The sequence below is a fragment of the Mastigoproctus giganteus genome, chromosome 2 (genome assembly GCF_048544385.1).
Source record: "Mastigoproctus giganteus isolate SK-2022 chromosome 2, ASM4854438v1, whole genome shotgun sequence".
NCBI classification, from domain to species: Eukaryota; Metazoa; Arthropoda; class Arachnida; order Uropygi; family Thelyphonidae; genus Mastigoproctus; species Mastigoproctus giganteus.
Genome location: NC_143576.1, coordinates 134,932,255 through 134,947,890, shown reverse-complemented (window position 1 = coordinate 134,947,890; position 15,636 = coordinate 134,932,255). Strand labels below are relative to the sequence as shown.

Sequence of the window (15,636 nt, the reverse complement as noted above, 5' to 3'; positions counted from 1 at the left end):
CTATCCCTACAACGGGGTATTCACTATAGAGGAACTGAAAAGAGCCCTCACTCTTTCCAAAGCAAGTGCTGTTGGACCAGATGGCATCCATTATGAAATGATTAAATATCTTTCACCAAAATCTATGGATTGTCTGCTCTTTCTGTATAACAGAATCTTTACTGAAGGGCAGTTTCCGGACTCCTGGCGAAAGGCAATCGTTCTTGCCTTTCCTAAGCCAGGAAAGGATCCAAAAGTCACCACCAATTATCGTCCTATTGCTCTGACTAGCTGTCTGTGCAAAATCCTGGAGAGAATGGTCAATTCTCGTTTAATGTGGTATCTCGAATCAAACGACCTTCTCTCCAACATCCAGTGCGGCTTCCGAAGGAACCGGTCCACTTTGGACCATCTTATTAGATTGGAAGCATCCATCTGGGATGCTTTCCTAAAACGGGAACACTTGGTGTCGGTGTTCTTTGACATGGAGAAAGCGTATGACACAACTTGGAGATTTGGCATTTTAAAAGATTTACATAGCCTAGGCCTAAGAGGGCATCTGCCCTTTTTTATTCAAAACTTTTTAGCCAATCGATCGTTCCAAGTTCGTGTGGGATCCTCACTCTCTCGCTCCTTTAGCCAAGAGGAGGGAGTACCACAAGGATCAGTAATAAGTGTCACGCTTTTTGCCATCAAAATAAATTCCATCACGGAACAACTTTCTTCAACTGTAAACAGTGCCCTCTATGTTGATGACTTTAGCATTTTTTGTCAGTCATGCAACATGAGGGTTATTGAAAGACAACTGCAGAAAGCCATCGATAGTCTGAATTCCTGGGCACTTGCTAATGGCTTCAGGTTCTCGCCGGAGAAGACCGTTTGCGTACACTTTTGTCGCAAGCATAATCTTCATCCTGAACCTGAATTAAGGCTCGGACAAAATGCTATTCCAGTAGCAGCGAACACAAAATTCTTGGGACTCATATTCGATAAAAAATTAACCTTTTTGGAACATATTCGTCAACTCCGCACAAAGTGCACACGTGGGCTTAACATTCTCCGCTCGCTCTCCTCTACATCTTGGGGAGCAAACTGATGTACTCTTCTTCGGCTTTACCGTGCACTTGTGCGATCCAAACTAGATTATGGGTCCCAGGTATATTCCTCAGCCAGAGACAGTGTCCTGCGGTGGCTGGACCCCTTCCATCATCAGGCCCTACGTATTGCTACTGGAGCATATCGCACATCTCCTCTCCAGAGCTTATACGTCGAAACAAACGAACCACCGTTATCGCTTCAACGTAAGCAGTTGTCTTTAAAGTATGCTTTAAAACTGAAATCCCTGCCAGACCATCCTACGTGGCCATTCGTTTTTGAGCCATGATGGGAAAATTTATACAATACCCGTAAGACTGCCAATCGTCCTTTTGGTATTCGTCTCCAAGAGCTACTCAAAGAACTTAATATCAATGTAGACAAGGTTGCCCAAACACCAAAGCAACCCTTTCCACCCTGGCATGCTCATGTCCCGGCATGTGACTTGTCCCTTAGAAATTGGGGAAAGTCTGACACTCCATCGTCGGTCTACCTGCAGCTTTATTCAGCACACCGAGCTGAACATTCTGACTTCGCGCCAGTTTACACAGATGGCTCGAAGTCGGAATCTTATGTGGGATCTGCTGCTGTCTTTACAGACAGCTCTACATCGGAGCAGATTCCCTCTGAATGCAGTATATTTACTGCAAAGCTGCATGCTATAGAGTTAGCCTTGGATCACATTAGTGAATGCCAATACCAACGGTTCATTTTATATTCCGATTCTCTCAGCGTGTTACAGGCTTGAATATCTGTAAGATATAATCCTCATCCAGTTCTATCTAGTATTCAGCAGAGGATTCACTTCCTCCTTGGACGTGAATATGATATCCGCTTCTGCTGGATTCCCAGCCACATTGGGATTAGGGGAAATGATTTGGCTGACACCGCAGCCAAATCAGCAATTCCCAATAATAACCGCTGCCTGTCAGTCCCCTTTACAGACTACAGGCAAATAATACACCAAAAGATATATTCCCAATGGCAGGATTCGTGGAATAGACAGACTGCGAATAAATTATATCATATAAAGCCTGTTATTGAACCGTGGCAGTCTATTCTGCGCAGGAATCATAAGGAGGAAGTTGTTCTTGCCCGGACCTGCATAGGACATAGTCATTTGACACATTCTTTTCTGCTGAGGGCTGATGACCCTCCTATGTGTGAGTCTTGTGGGACAATTTTATCAATTAGACACCTTCTAATTGACTGTCCAGATTTTAGCAATATCCGTTCTAGCGTTTTTAATCATCTGACTGAGCCGTATACACTCAGACAGATGTTATCCGACAATGACTATGTGTCTGCTATTTTTAGTTATTTTAAATCAATAAAGGTTTTTACTTGTATTTAATATTTACATGTTACTGTTATTTCCTTATTGATTTATCTTTTCTACATTTTATACCTTTGTTATTTTATACACTGACATGTGGACATGTGTTTTTGTAAAGGACGTGAGTTCAACTCCTAGAACGTGAGTTCAACTCCGCCTCGTATCTCTGTGAAGAACAGTATCACTACAAATGGGCCAGATGTGTGTGACGTCGGTTTGTGTGTATTATGTGTGTGTTCTGTTGTTATGTTCTGACCGCTTGGCTACCCAGAAGCATCAGTCACCTGGACAGATGATTCTGGGTACTCGTCCACACCACGGGAAGGTGGGCCAGTCCCAATGGAGCACGTACTGTCTCGATACGAGACTCTGAACCACCTGATGTTGCCAAAAGGTGGGCCAGATTTCTCTGGGGGCCCACTCCAGAGAGGGAAAAAAAAAAAAAAATAATAAATAAATAAAATAAAAATTAAACTAAAAACAGAAACAAAATGTATTTCCCGTGGTGCAAAAAAAAAAAAAAAAATAATAATAATAATAAAAAATAAATAAATAAAATAAAATAAAAATAATAATAAATAAATAAATAAATTTAAAAAAAATAATAAATAAATAAAAAAAAATAATAAAATAAATAATTAAATAAAATAAGAAAAATAAAATAAATTCCCTGTGATGAAAAAAAAAAAAAAAAAAAAAAGGGAGAGCTGTCTGGCACCAATGATAGTCCACATCCCAGTTGTCAGAACAGAGCACGAGTAATAAAAAAAAAAAAAAAAAAAAAAATGAAGCTAAGTAAATGAAAAAAAAAAAAAAATACTAATAATAATAATAATTACAGAATAATTAAATAATTTTAATCCCACAGTGAAGAGGAAGATGTAAGTCGGGGTGCCAGCAGAGAGAGAGTAAGAGAGAAAAAAAAAAAATGTGAGAGTGGTTATCTATCCTGCACAGAGGGAGAAAGAAGAAAAGGTGAGCCAAGGCTGCTCCTAGTTCCAGGGCAGGACCCGGAAACAGTGCAGAATGCAGGTTTGAGGAAAAATAAGAAAGAATAAATAAAAATAATAATAAAATAAAAATAAATAAAAAATAAAAATAATTAAAGAATAAATAAATAATTTTAATCCCACACCCCGGCTACAGTGAAGAGAAAGATGTAAATCGGGTGCCAGCAGAGAGAGAATGAAATGAAAAAAAAAAAAAATGGGAGAGTGGTTATCTATCCTGCACAGAGTGGGAAAGAAGAAAAAGTGAGCCAAAGCTGCTCCTAGTTCCAGGGCAGGACCCGGAAACAATGCAGAACGGAGGTTAGAAAAAAAAAAAAAAATAAATAGTCAGTAGAAGGGGTGACTTTCAGTTGGCAGTGAAATTGTTAATGATCGGCATTTCCACGTCGGTGATTGACGATCAGTGTCCTCCTCCAGGCAAATACCTCAGCTGCAAAGGTCTGGAAGGCTTCGAGGTTGTTTTGGGTACATATCAGTTGATGCAGATCTGCTGGTGGGAAGTCCTGGATCTTATTCTGGAGACGGTTTCTGATATCGTTGTAATGTACGCACTCCAGAAGCAAGTGTTTCCAACTTTCACTTTGTCCGCAAAAGCAGTAGGGAGTGTCGATGAGTCCCAGTGTATGCAGTTTCTCATTTAGAGAACCGTGTCCGGTAATGAGAAAGGATGATTCGAGGCTGAGGGAGAACCATCGGGCGTTATTTTTAGTGGTTGCGAAGGTTACCTCCGGAAGAAAACTCCGAGTTACAACCCCTACAGTAGAAGAATCCCATCTGGTCTGCCATACATTGAAGAGTTTATTGAGACATCGAGATTTCTCCTGCTTTATGTCTGTAGTTAGTGAGAGTTCTATATCCAGGATCGTTGCCGGAATACCTTTTTTAATTCGATAGCAGAGTCCCTTGTAGATTGTGTAAAGGTCGAGAGGGAGGGTGCCTGCTATAACTTGGAGAGCTGCTGTAGAGACTGTACGGCAGATTCGATGGGTCGCCAGTAACATAGCTCTTTGTATAGAGTTTAGCTTTTCTTTCATCTTAATGATGGGAACTCTGTGAAACCAGACCCCGGCAGCATAGGTTACTATTGGGAGAAAGACAGCTTTATAATAAAGAAGAAGGGTTCGTTTTGATAGTCCCCACTCACTTCTTGAGATCCGTATAATTGCGGCGGAGAACTTTTTGGTCTTGGAACTCAGATGCTGTAGATGGGGGAAGAAAGACAGACGGTTGTCTATTACTACTCCCAGGACTTTTGTCTGTTCTACGAAGGTTAGCTGGGTTCCGTTGATTTTGACCTGGGGAGGCCTTCGTAAGTCGAGTCGGTTTTTAAACACCATCATCTTAGTTTTGGCAGGGTTGATTTGCAATTTGTTGATTGTTGTCCAGGTAGAGAGATGGTTGAGTACTTGCTGTGCTGTGGATTCGAGGGCTGCTCTGGAATGACCAGCGACCACGATGGTGAGGTCGTCGGCAAACGCTATGATTTTCGTTTTTTCAAAACTGTTACTGAGCCAGCTCTGTAGCACCATATTCCACACCAAGGGCCCCAGGACAGAGCCCTGGGGACACCCACGGTGGATGGGTTTAAGGACTTGGTGATATTTTGACTTAACTACTATTGTACGTTGTGAGAAGTAGCTTCTGAACAGCCAGTAAAGATTGTTTGGACATTCTGCTGTGCGAAGACGTTCCAGTGCACTTTCCCACCATACATTATCGAAGGCCCCCTCGAAGTCAATAAACAGAGCAAGTTCATATTTGGATTGCGAAGTTTCCAGATGCAGGATCAAATCAGAGAGGGCATCTTCACATGATCTGCCCTGGGTGAATCCATATTGGGCTGGTGAAATCATACCTTTGGAGAGAAAGAGATTCGTGATTCGGATGGCCATTAGTCTTTCCAAGGTCTTGCCCAGGTTTGCCAGCAGGGCAATTGGTCTGTATGAACGAGGGTTTGTTATTGGTTTATTTGGTTTTGGTATTAGGCGGAGAAGTGCAACCTTCCAGGGCTGGGGGAACTTTGATTTTTGGAGGCATTTATTGTACAATAATAGAAGATGTTCTGGCTTTAATTTGTGAAATCTAATGATGAAGGCATATTCAATTAAATCCAGTCCCGGGCACTTTTTCGTATTTACTTTTTTGAGGACCTGATTCAATTCTAGACCGGTGAAGGGTTCAGCTTGGGTCTGTGTTATATATTCGGCATTCTTCTTCCGGATACTTTTGTGTTCCGGCAAGTCATTCTGAGGGTTGTCGTCTGGGAAGAGCTTATTTATGATGGCACTGACAGAGTCAGTCCAGTTAGTGGTTTCATTTTGATCAGCCTGGACAGTGCCAGAGATATCTGTTGTGAAAGTTTTTCCCCGTGTGATTTTATACAGTAACCCCCAGGGGTTTGAATTTCCAGATTCTAGGACGAATGTAGCCCAGGTTTCTCGCTTTCTAGTTGCTATTGCCTTGGTGTATGTATTCTTTTTATTCAAGTATTCCCTGTGTAGCCTTTCGACGTCTGCTGCTGGCCAGTTTCGTCGGTTCTGATACTGCTTTCGTGCGCGGTGGACTTCCCTCCTTAGTGTCATAAGTTCCGTGTTCCACCATGCACAAGGTCTGTTGCATGGGACTTTCTTCCTTGTTGCTCTATACGAAGCTCTGGTAATTGCTGTTTGTATTACTTCACTGTATTCTTCTGGTGTTGCTTCTTCATATTGGAGAGGGTCATGTGTTGGAAAGTCTCTATTGATGGAGAAGTCGAAGGCATCCCAGTCGACTGTTCTTAGGGAAAACCTTACTAATTCTGTCACGTATGAGTGACAGAATTAGTAATCTTATTTCATCTTATTTCTTATTTCACTCTTTCCTTAGTAGTTGTCGGCAGGCGCCTGGTCCTAATGTGAAAATAGATGACCCGATGGTCACTTATCGTCCAGTCCGGTATTGTGACCCAATCCCAGACGCATGTCCGTAAGTCATTGGTGGTTAGTGTGACATCAATATTAGATTGTCCAGTGGTGCTACAATATGTCGGAAGATTGTTGGGTAGGTTATGGATGGTTAAATTTCTGTTCAGAATTAATTCCTCTAGAAGTCGCCCACGTGCATCCAAGGAAGTTGAGAACCACAATGGGGATTTGGCATTAACGTCTGCTGTTATTAGTATACTGTTAGAGTTAAGAAGGTCAATGGCAAACTCAATATATCTTAGGAAGTCATCTATATCCCTGGAAGGCGGACAGTAGAGGGAGATGATATATAGTGTGATTGAAAAGAACCTAACCTGGATGCAAGTAGCAAACTTTGTGCAGAGCCCGTGAATTATAAGGACATCAATTTGCTTATTGAGTACAACTATGCAGGTCTTAGGGTCAGTGCTAGCTGGCTGTATGAGTCTTGTCTGCATTGAATAGCCCACTATCTTGTGTGTGTTTTCTGCTGGGACTTTGATGGTGTATGGCTCCTGTATTGCAATTATGTCGATTTGGTGAGTCTCGGCTGCCTGTCTTATTTCATCCGCAACTGTGCGGGAATGGTGAGCGTTTATCTGCATGATGCGTAATTTAATTTGGCTGGAGTTCTGACTATTACTGGCTGCTGAGGATGCTGCTGGGGTAGGTCTGGTAAGCTGTTGTTGAGAAATTAGGTTCTTATCCATTAGTGGTCCTTTGCCGTGCAGTTTCTAGAGCTCGTTGATACTCTGGGCAATTTACCTCTCTAACTGAATGTTGATGGTCTTTCTTTCTCCGTTTGCAGTTGATGCAGCTTGGAAGTTCGTCTCGGTACGGACATTAAGCATGAACGTGTCCGCTTCGGGCACAGTGTCCGCACATTGGAGAAGTGTGGGTGCAGTGGACAGAAGTGTGCCCATAGCCCAGGCAAAGGAAGCACTTGGTTACCACAGTGAATGGCCTGAACTTGTGGGAACTACAGCCCAGAAAAATTCTGTTGAGCGATATAACTTTTTTGTAAAGATAGGGGTCTAGTGTTATGACTCTATGGGCAGTAGAGCTGCCTTTCGCACTTGTGGAGAATCTGAATGTTACTCCTTTCTTTATTTCATCCAAGGTGACTCCATAGTCCACCAGGTTTTTGTGGTACATGTCTTCTGCCAACTCGTCGTTGGTCATTGAATTGGGGATAGTATAGATGATCACTGATGGGTTACTCATCTTTGGAGGCCCAGCTGTAACCCCAGCAGTTTGAAATGAACTCGCTGTACAGATGTTTTCCAGGTCCTGTTTTGAGGCAGTTTCAATAATAACTCCTCTGTTTCTTACAGGTTGCAGTGACTTGATTTTGATCGATTTAAATTCATTCTTCAGGGTGTTTTGAACAAGGTCCTTTACCGTGCTACTTGTTTTTAACTCAGAATCTTCAGTGGCTCTCAGTAGTAGGACATGTTGTGGGCTCTGCATTTCTGATCTATTTATCCGTAGGTTGGAGGTTGGTTCTGGTCTGGTTCCGGAGGGCTGTGTTTTCACTGCAGCAGCATAGGTGCGTGCCAGCGGAATTTCCAAAGGAGGGCTCGTGTCTTGTTCAGAACTCTCTGAGAGATTTGGTGAGAACTTGGAGACTGTATCAACCACTTTTTCTAATAGCTGGATTTTGGACTTGAGTTCAGCATTAATTGCTTTTAGTTTCTCATTGTCTATTAGGAGAGCTGTGGAGATAGTCTCCAAATTATTCCAAAGCTCTTGTACCGTATTGCTAGCTGACTTTGTAATCCTATTGGAGTCTTGGTTTAGGAACGCAACCAGTTTTTTGTGTAGCATTGCTACTACCTGATGCAGGGATAGAGATGAAGTATTATCAGTGTTGACAGTCAGAGTTGGGACTAATGTAGATGGAATTGCCAGCTTGCTGGAGGTTTGAATTCCAGCCGCTATAGTTTGATCGAGGGCCGATTGTGTCAGAGCAGCCGCAGTTAGAGTAGCAGGAGTGGCTGCAGCTGAATAGCTTTGTTGGGCAGTAGAGGCTGTATTGCTAGTTACTGCAGGAACTGGGGTAGCATCGCTTGCTAAGAGTAATGCGGAAGCTGCTTTTGGGGTTGGCAATATCGGTTGAACTGCAGCAAGTTGGAAGGCTGCTGGAGATGCAGAAGAAGCCTTAGTGGCCAGTTTCAGAAGTGGTGGTGAGGCTTGTGGATGAGAAGATTCTGAAGCTGGATTTTTAGTAGTTGAATTGGCAACTGGTGTCGACATGCTAAATTCTAATTTTGATGACATCAGCGGGTCTGGGTCGGAATCTGGGGGCTCGGCACAAGGAGACTTACTGTTATCATCAAGGGGAAGCAGAGGGGGGGAGCGAGGCTCCCGGTACTTGGATTTCTTTTTAGTTTTCTTTTTCTTCTTCCTGGAAGCAGTTATTACTGGCGCCCTAGGGAGGAGGGGGCCCGAAGCCTCAGCCTCATCTCCCGCATCCTGAGGAACATCCTCTGGAGCTGAGGAGCTGGACTCTTCTCGAGAACTCATACGTTGTGTTTGTGCTGGTTTGGATGAAAATCCGATAAGGTAGCGCAGTCTACCAATTTTAGTATCGGTTTCCAGATAATTTATTTTAGGCTAAAGATTTACTTCTGGTATTTATTAGTTCCAATTACTTTCAGAAGGGGGCGTCATAATCTACCATAGTTAATTCAGTATTCTGTTAGAAGACACGTCACTGTAATACGAGTTCAGTGGAGTATGACGTCAGTATAAACTAGCACTAATTAGCACCCGATTAAAGATCATAAATCATTATTAATAGATGCCAATAATGCAATATTAATAAAAATCAACTATTAATTCCATATTGTGATATCATCATTAGATTGGGTTCAGTTTGATTACTAAAATAATTTATCCAACGCTACTTCAACCTCCGAACTGTCAGCCAATGGGAACTGAGTCACGTGACAGAAGCACCGCAGACTAACCCCTTTGTTCTTCAACTAGGGAAGAAGGAATGGCTGCGTCCACGTGGTTGTATATTCTAAGCAGTTAGCAGCTCCCGGGAAAAAAAAAAAAAAAACTGGACGAGTACAAACTCACAGGATACATAATTTAAAAAGGCATTGCAGTTCTATTAGAAGATTTAAAATGGTTATAGTTATTTCCTCTGAAGCACCTCTAATTTATACTTAATTAGAATCTGAAGAGCAACGGCCGAACCTATAGGGCGTCGCCATAGTGCACGTCGTAGAGAAAAACGACATGATGCGAAAATTTTAAAATCTCCATTTCTGTTCAACGCCTTAGAAGTTCAGCATGAAAAAGACACCAAAAGACTCACCTTCTCTTATGGATTGTAGTACACCAGAATTTAATCCGAGAAACGCAAAATAATTAACTCAATTTAACTGAAATAACGGAGCACTAATTTACTCGACCGTACGGGCAAAGTGTCCACTAAGTATTTTATACACTGACATGCTGGCCTAAGTAATTAGGTCAGTGAAAATTAAAATTTTTATATATGACCTTAGTTTGGCACATTATAGCCTTAGTACTTAATGCGCCAATAAAAACCAAACAAACCAAACCAAACCAAACCAAACCAAAAGTCTTTCCTTCTGGTGTCATTCATTCTCTTGAATATGTTTATGGTTTAGATTAAATTGAAGTACCTAAACCTTTAATATCAGTAACAGGCAGCTGTTACTTTTAGTTTTAAGTTAATTTTCATTTTATTTTATTATTATTATTATTATTTTTTTTTTTTAAGAGAAGGGATTTTGAAGAATTGTCCAGTAGTTTGCCTCATTTAGGCATTGATGATGTTTATACTTTCTCGAGGCCAGATATACCACACTCTTTCCTGAGAAACAGAGCTGCTTTGGGAAAAATAGGTCTGTATCATATTTTAAAGTAGGCTTTAATTACTTTTTCCATTTTCAAATAATGATGCTACTGGTCAGATGTTTATAATTATTCTTTTGTAAGCATAAAAGAATGGTTAACTATAAGTAAACTATTAGCCATATGGTGCAAGGATGCCCTGAGCTTTTGCTGTGCCAGCAAATAAAAAATAAATAAATAAAATAATAATAATAATTTATTTTTTCAAAATGTAATAGTAATAAATAAATAATAAAATATAATAAAACAAACTACCTTTCGACTTCCTATTCACATATTTATTTAGCTGACCTTTTAATTATTCGAAGCCACCATTATGGCCTCAGCTGCCAGTGCACCATTAAACATCAAACCAACCAACCAACCAACCACTTTGCTATCAGTTATTACAAAATCACTTAGCTCCCTGTTAGAGTTTGATAAACTATTGGCATTCCCAAACCATCAGGCTGAACCATTCATGGAAACATGAAAGCATGAAATAAACTTCCTGCAATCCCATGTAAACATCTTACCCTATTAGCTTTAGTTGAGGCATATGATGCAAGAAAGCAAGCTTATATAACATCAACAAACAAAAAAAAAAAACATTTCACCCATCCGGTCACTCCGAATGTTTGTCTAGTTCAGCCTTCAATTTATTTAAGCTATCAACTTTCACAACAACAGATTGAGGTTTGTTTTAGCAATCAACTACCCGCTGACTAAAGACAAACTTTCACACATCTGTTCTACAACTGTCTTTCCTCAATTTGAATCTATGCACCATAAGGTTCTTAATCTGAGCAAGCAGAAGTGTCCCATTAGCAATGAGTGTGTTGAATCGATAACCTCATAGGTGCCTGGTCTCCAGATGCTGCAACTTGCAGAACTTAAACCTTTCATAAGCTCAGCCCTTTGTTCCTCTCACAATTTTGTTGCCCTTCCCAGTACTCTCTCCCAAGCAACTCTACATCCTTCCTAAAATGAGGCCTCCAGACCTGTACGCAGTACTCAAGCGTGGCCTGACCATTACTTTAAACAAAGAGATAATCACCTCCATTTTCCTACTAGCAAAATTCCTGTATATCATTGTCAATACCCCATGACCTGCTCTGGCAGCCTGTCTGCACTGTTCAGAAAACTTCATATCTGACTGCACAATTACTCCCATATCTTTTTCATTTTCTACCAGCCGAAGTGTAGTACCACACAGTTGATACATTACTCTGGGGTTACTTCTACTCATATGCAGGACTTACCATTTGTCAATGTTAAACTTCAGTTGCCACATCTCCCTAACTTTTATAGATCCTGTTGCAGTAGCTTACTGTCATTAACAACTGTGCCAACCTTTGTATCATCCGCTAACTTGAACATTAAGCCTGGTATACCATCATTGATAAATACACAACACAACAATGGCCCCAGCACCGAACCCTGTGGGACTCCACTAATGTGGTAATTAGTCTGCATAGAGCAGTGTCTATTTATTACCACTCTCTGCCATCTCCCACTCAAGCATCCTTTTATCCATTGCAGCAACTTGCCCTTAATGGCATACCGCTCCAATTTGTAAGCAGTCTTCCTTGTGCAAGAGTATCAAAAGCTTTCCTGAAATCCAAGTATATGATATCAAAAATTTTTTTGCATTCAGTTCCTTTGTGACCACATCATAGTATCCAATCAAATTGGGCAGACAAGACTTCCCTTTAACAAACCATGCTGTGTCTGAACTATTACTGCAGTCTTGTCTAGGTGATCCTGTATCACCTCTTTAACCAGTGATTCCATTATTTTTCAAGGAACAGAAGTTATACTAACGGGCTATAATTATTTGTGTCACCCTTTGCACCCCCTTTGTGAAATGGGGATACATTTTCACATCTCCAGTCCACGAGGACCTCTCCGTAGCCAGGTGGGAAGGAGCAGCAGTGCATAGCACACGCTTCTTGATTAGACCGGGGTTTGAGCCCGTCACCACCAAATACGGAGGATGCGGAAAGGTCAGGGAATGACCACCGCATATCCCGGAGCAATATGGCCTTAGTTGCTAATGCTCCTAAAAACCAAACAACAACAACAACAACAACAACACGAGGACCTCCCCTGACTTTAAGGAAGCTCTCATAATTATGGCTAAGGGTTTGTTTACTTTCCTTGTTGCCTCCTTCATTATAACTGGATAGGTTTCATCTGTCCCAGGTGTCTTTTCTATGTTTAACTTCAACAATTTTCCCTCCACTTTGCTATCAGTTATTACAAAATCACTTAGCTCCCTTTTAGAGTTTGATAAACTACTGGCATTCCCCTGCTTGAATAACGATCATCCACAGGTGAACCATCTATGTTAAGTGGACCAATCTGATTCATCCCTTTCCTTCTAGAGTTTACATAAATAAAGAACTCTTTGCTGTTTTTCTTTGCATCCTTTGCCAAAGGTTTCTCATAATCTGCTTTTGCCTGCCTAACCTCCTTTGTGATTTGATTACAGACTAGCTTATATCTGCCGTAGGCTCCTGTGTCGCCTGATAATTTATATGCACCCCATGCATTTTTATTCTCTGCCACAAGCCTCATTAATTCATCTGACATCCATTTAGGCCTGAACCTTGAGCAGTATTTCTTAGTTGGTATGAAAAGCCTAGTAGCCTATAGATTAAGTCCCTGAAGGCCTCCCATTTTGAATTCATCGTTGGTAACATCATCAGTTGATCCCACTGTATAGAATTTAAAAACTCTCTGAGACAACTTTAGTCACCTTTATGAAAAGAAAAACCCTTCCCTTTACCCTTGATGGTAGTTACATCTTTAAGTAAATCGCACATCAGTACACTGTCACCTAGTGGTTTCCTTATCTGCAAATTCGTAATGGATGAATAATCACTGCTGATAATCGCCGACCGGTCTAGCAGGTGGGTAAAGTGCCTGGCTAGCAACCCAAAGGTTGCGGGTTCGAATCCTGCCTCAGGCTTGGATCAGAGTAAAATGCAAAAACTTCGGGAGGTGCATTATGGCCATAGAAGCCAATGTGCTAACAAAAAAAAAAAATGCTGATAATCAGATCAAGAGTATTACTCCATCTGGTTGACCCTCAAACATGTTGCTGTAGAAAACAATCCTCCAATAAATCCATAAAAGTCTTGCTAGTGACCAACCCACAAGTTCCAGTCAATATCTGGAAAGTTAAAATCCTCCATTACAAGACATTCTGATTTACTGCTCTGCTCTATTTCTCTGTACAACTGTTGGTTGTACTCATTAGCATTAGTAGAGGCATTTGATGCAAGAAAGCAAGCTTATGCAGCATCAGCCAAAAATAAAAAATAATAAAAAATAACAATTTCCACTTCACCCCTCTGTTCGTTCGAAATACCTGTCCAGCTGAGCCTTAAACTTATTTAGGCTATCAACTTCCACGACAAGGGATGGAAGTCTGTTCCACGAACCAAACACCCGCTGGCTAAAGGCAAATTTCCTCACATCAATCCTACATCTGTCTTTCCTCAATTTGAATTTATGCCCTCTCAGGTGATTAGTCTGTGCAAGAGGAAGAATCCCATCAGCATTGAGCATGCTCAAATCATTCAAGGCTTTATACACCTCTATCAGATCACCTCGCTGGTGCCTAGTCTCCAGACACTGTAATTTGCAAAACTTAAGCCTTTCTTCGTAAGAGCACCCCTTTTTTCCCTTCACTAGTCTTGTTGCCCTTCTCTGTACTCATTCCAGCATCTCTACATCCTTCTTGAAATGAGGCCTCCAGACCTGTATGCAGTACTCTAGGTGTGGCCTGACAATTGCCTTATACAAGGGAATAATCACCTCCTTATCCCTGCTAGAAAAATTCCTATATATCATCGACAATACACCATAAGCTACTCTTGCAAACCATCTGCACTGCTCAGAGAACTTCATATCTGCCTGCACAATCACCACCAGGTCCCTTTCATTCTCTACCACTGTCAGCGTAGTACCACAGAGTTTATACGTTGCTCTGGGGTTGCTGTTTCCCATATGTAGTACTTTACATTTGTCAATGTTAATTAAACTTCATTTGCCACCTCTCAGCCCATCTGCTCAACCTTTCCAGATCCTGTTGCAGTAGCATAGTGACAGTAGTGTCCTTGACAACCCTGCCATCCTTCGTATCGTCTGCAAACTTGGACATTAAGCTTGATATACCATCATCAATATCATTTATAAATACAGAAAACAATAATGGACCCAATACTGGACTAATGTTATTAGTGGAGTCTGGGGGTCTCCACTAATAACATTAGTCCATGATGAGCAGTGTCCATTGATTACCACACTCTGTCTTCTCCCCCTCAACCACCCCTTTATCCATAGCAGCAATTTGCCTCCAATGCCACATTGCTCCAATTTGTGCAGCAGTCTTCCATGTGCAACAGTATAAAAAGCCTTTCTAAGATCCAAGTATATAATATCAAAGTTATTCCCTGCATCCAATTCTTTTGTGACTGCATCATAGTATCCAATCAAATTGGTCAGGCAAGACTTCACCTTAACAAAACCATGCTGTGTCTGAGCTATAACTGAAGTCTTGTCTAGATGATCCTGCAGTGCTTCTTTAACCAGTGCCTCCATAAATTTTCCGGGAACAGAAGTTAAACTAACAGGTCTATAATTATTTGTGTCGCCCTTTGATCCTCCTTTGTGAATTGGGGTCACATTTGCACATCTCCAGTCCATGGGTACTTCCCCTGAGTCCAAGGAAGCTCTCATAATTATGGCTAAGGGTTTGCTTACTTCCTTTGCTGCCGCCTTTAATATAATTGGATAGATCCCATCCACCCCAGGTGCCTTTCTTGTATTTATCTTCAACAATTTCTCCTCCACTTTACTCTCAGTTATTACAAGATTCTCTAGCTTACTGCCAGAGTTGAATACACCTCTGGCATTCCCCTCACTGAATAACTCCTCATGTGTGAATGTCGATGCAAAATATTCATTTAGTTTGTTAGCTACCTGAGCAGGATCATCAACAGTTGACCCATCGATATCAAGTGGACCAATCTGATTCATCCCCTTCCTTCTGGAGTTTACATAAGTAAAGAACTCTTTGCTGTTTTTCTTTGCATCCCTTGCCAAAGATTTCTTGTAATCTGCCTTCGCCTACCTAACCTCCTTTGTAACTTGGTTACAGATCAACTTGTATCTATCATAGGCTTCTGTGTCACGTGTTAATTTGTACGTATCCCATGCATTTTTCTTCTCTGCGATATGTCTCATTAGCTTATCTGACATCCACTTAGGCCTAAACCTTGAACAATATTTCTTGGTTGGTATGTAAAGCCTGGTAGCTTCCAAGATTAGTTCCTTGAATGCTTCCCATTTTGAATTTGCTGTTGGTAACATCATCAGTTGGTCCCACTGT

The 15,636-nt window shown here is 41.2% G+C and overlaps 1 protein-coding gene across 1 annotated transcript in view; it reads left to right on the top strand.

Annotated features, from left to right (window-relative positions):
* LOC150089580 (TBC1 domain family member 19) overlaps window positions 1–15,636 on the top strand; it is a 456,806-nt gene that overhangs the window by 158,852 nt on the left and 282,318 nt on the right. Inside the window, exon 9 of the mRNA XM_090390037.1 lies at window positions 10,123–10,246. Coding sequence (XP_090246163.1) covers window positions 10,123–10,246 — 124 coding nt within the window. The remainder of the gene's footprint in view (window positions 1–10,122; window positions 10,247–15,636) is intronic.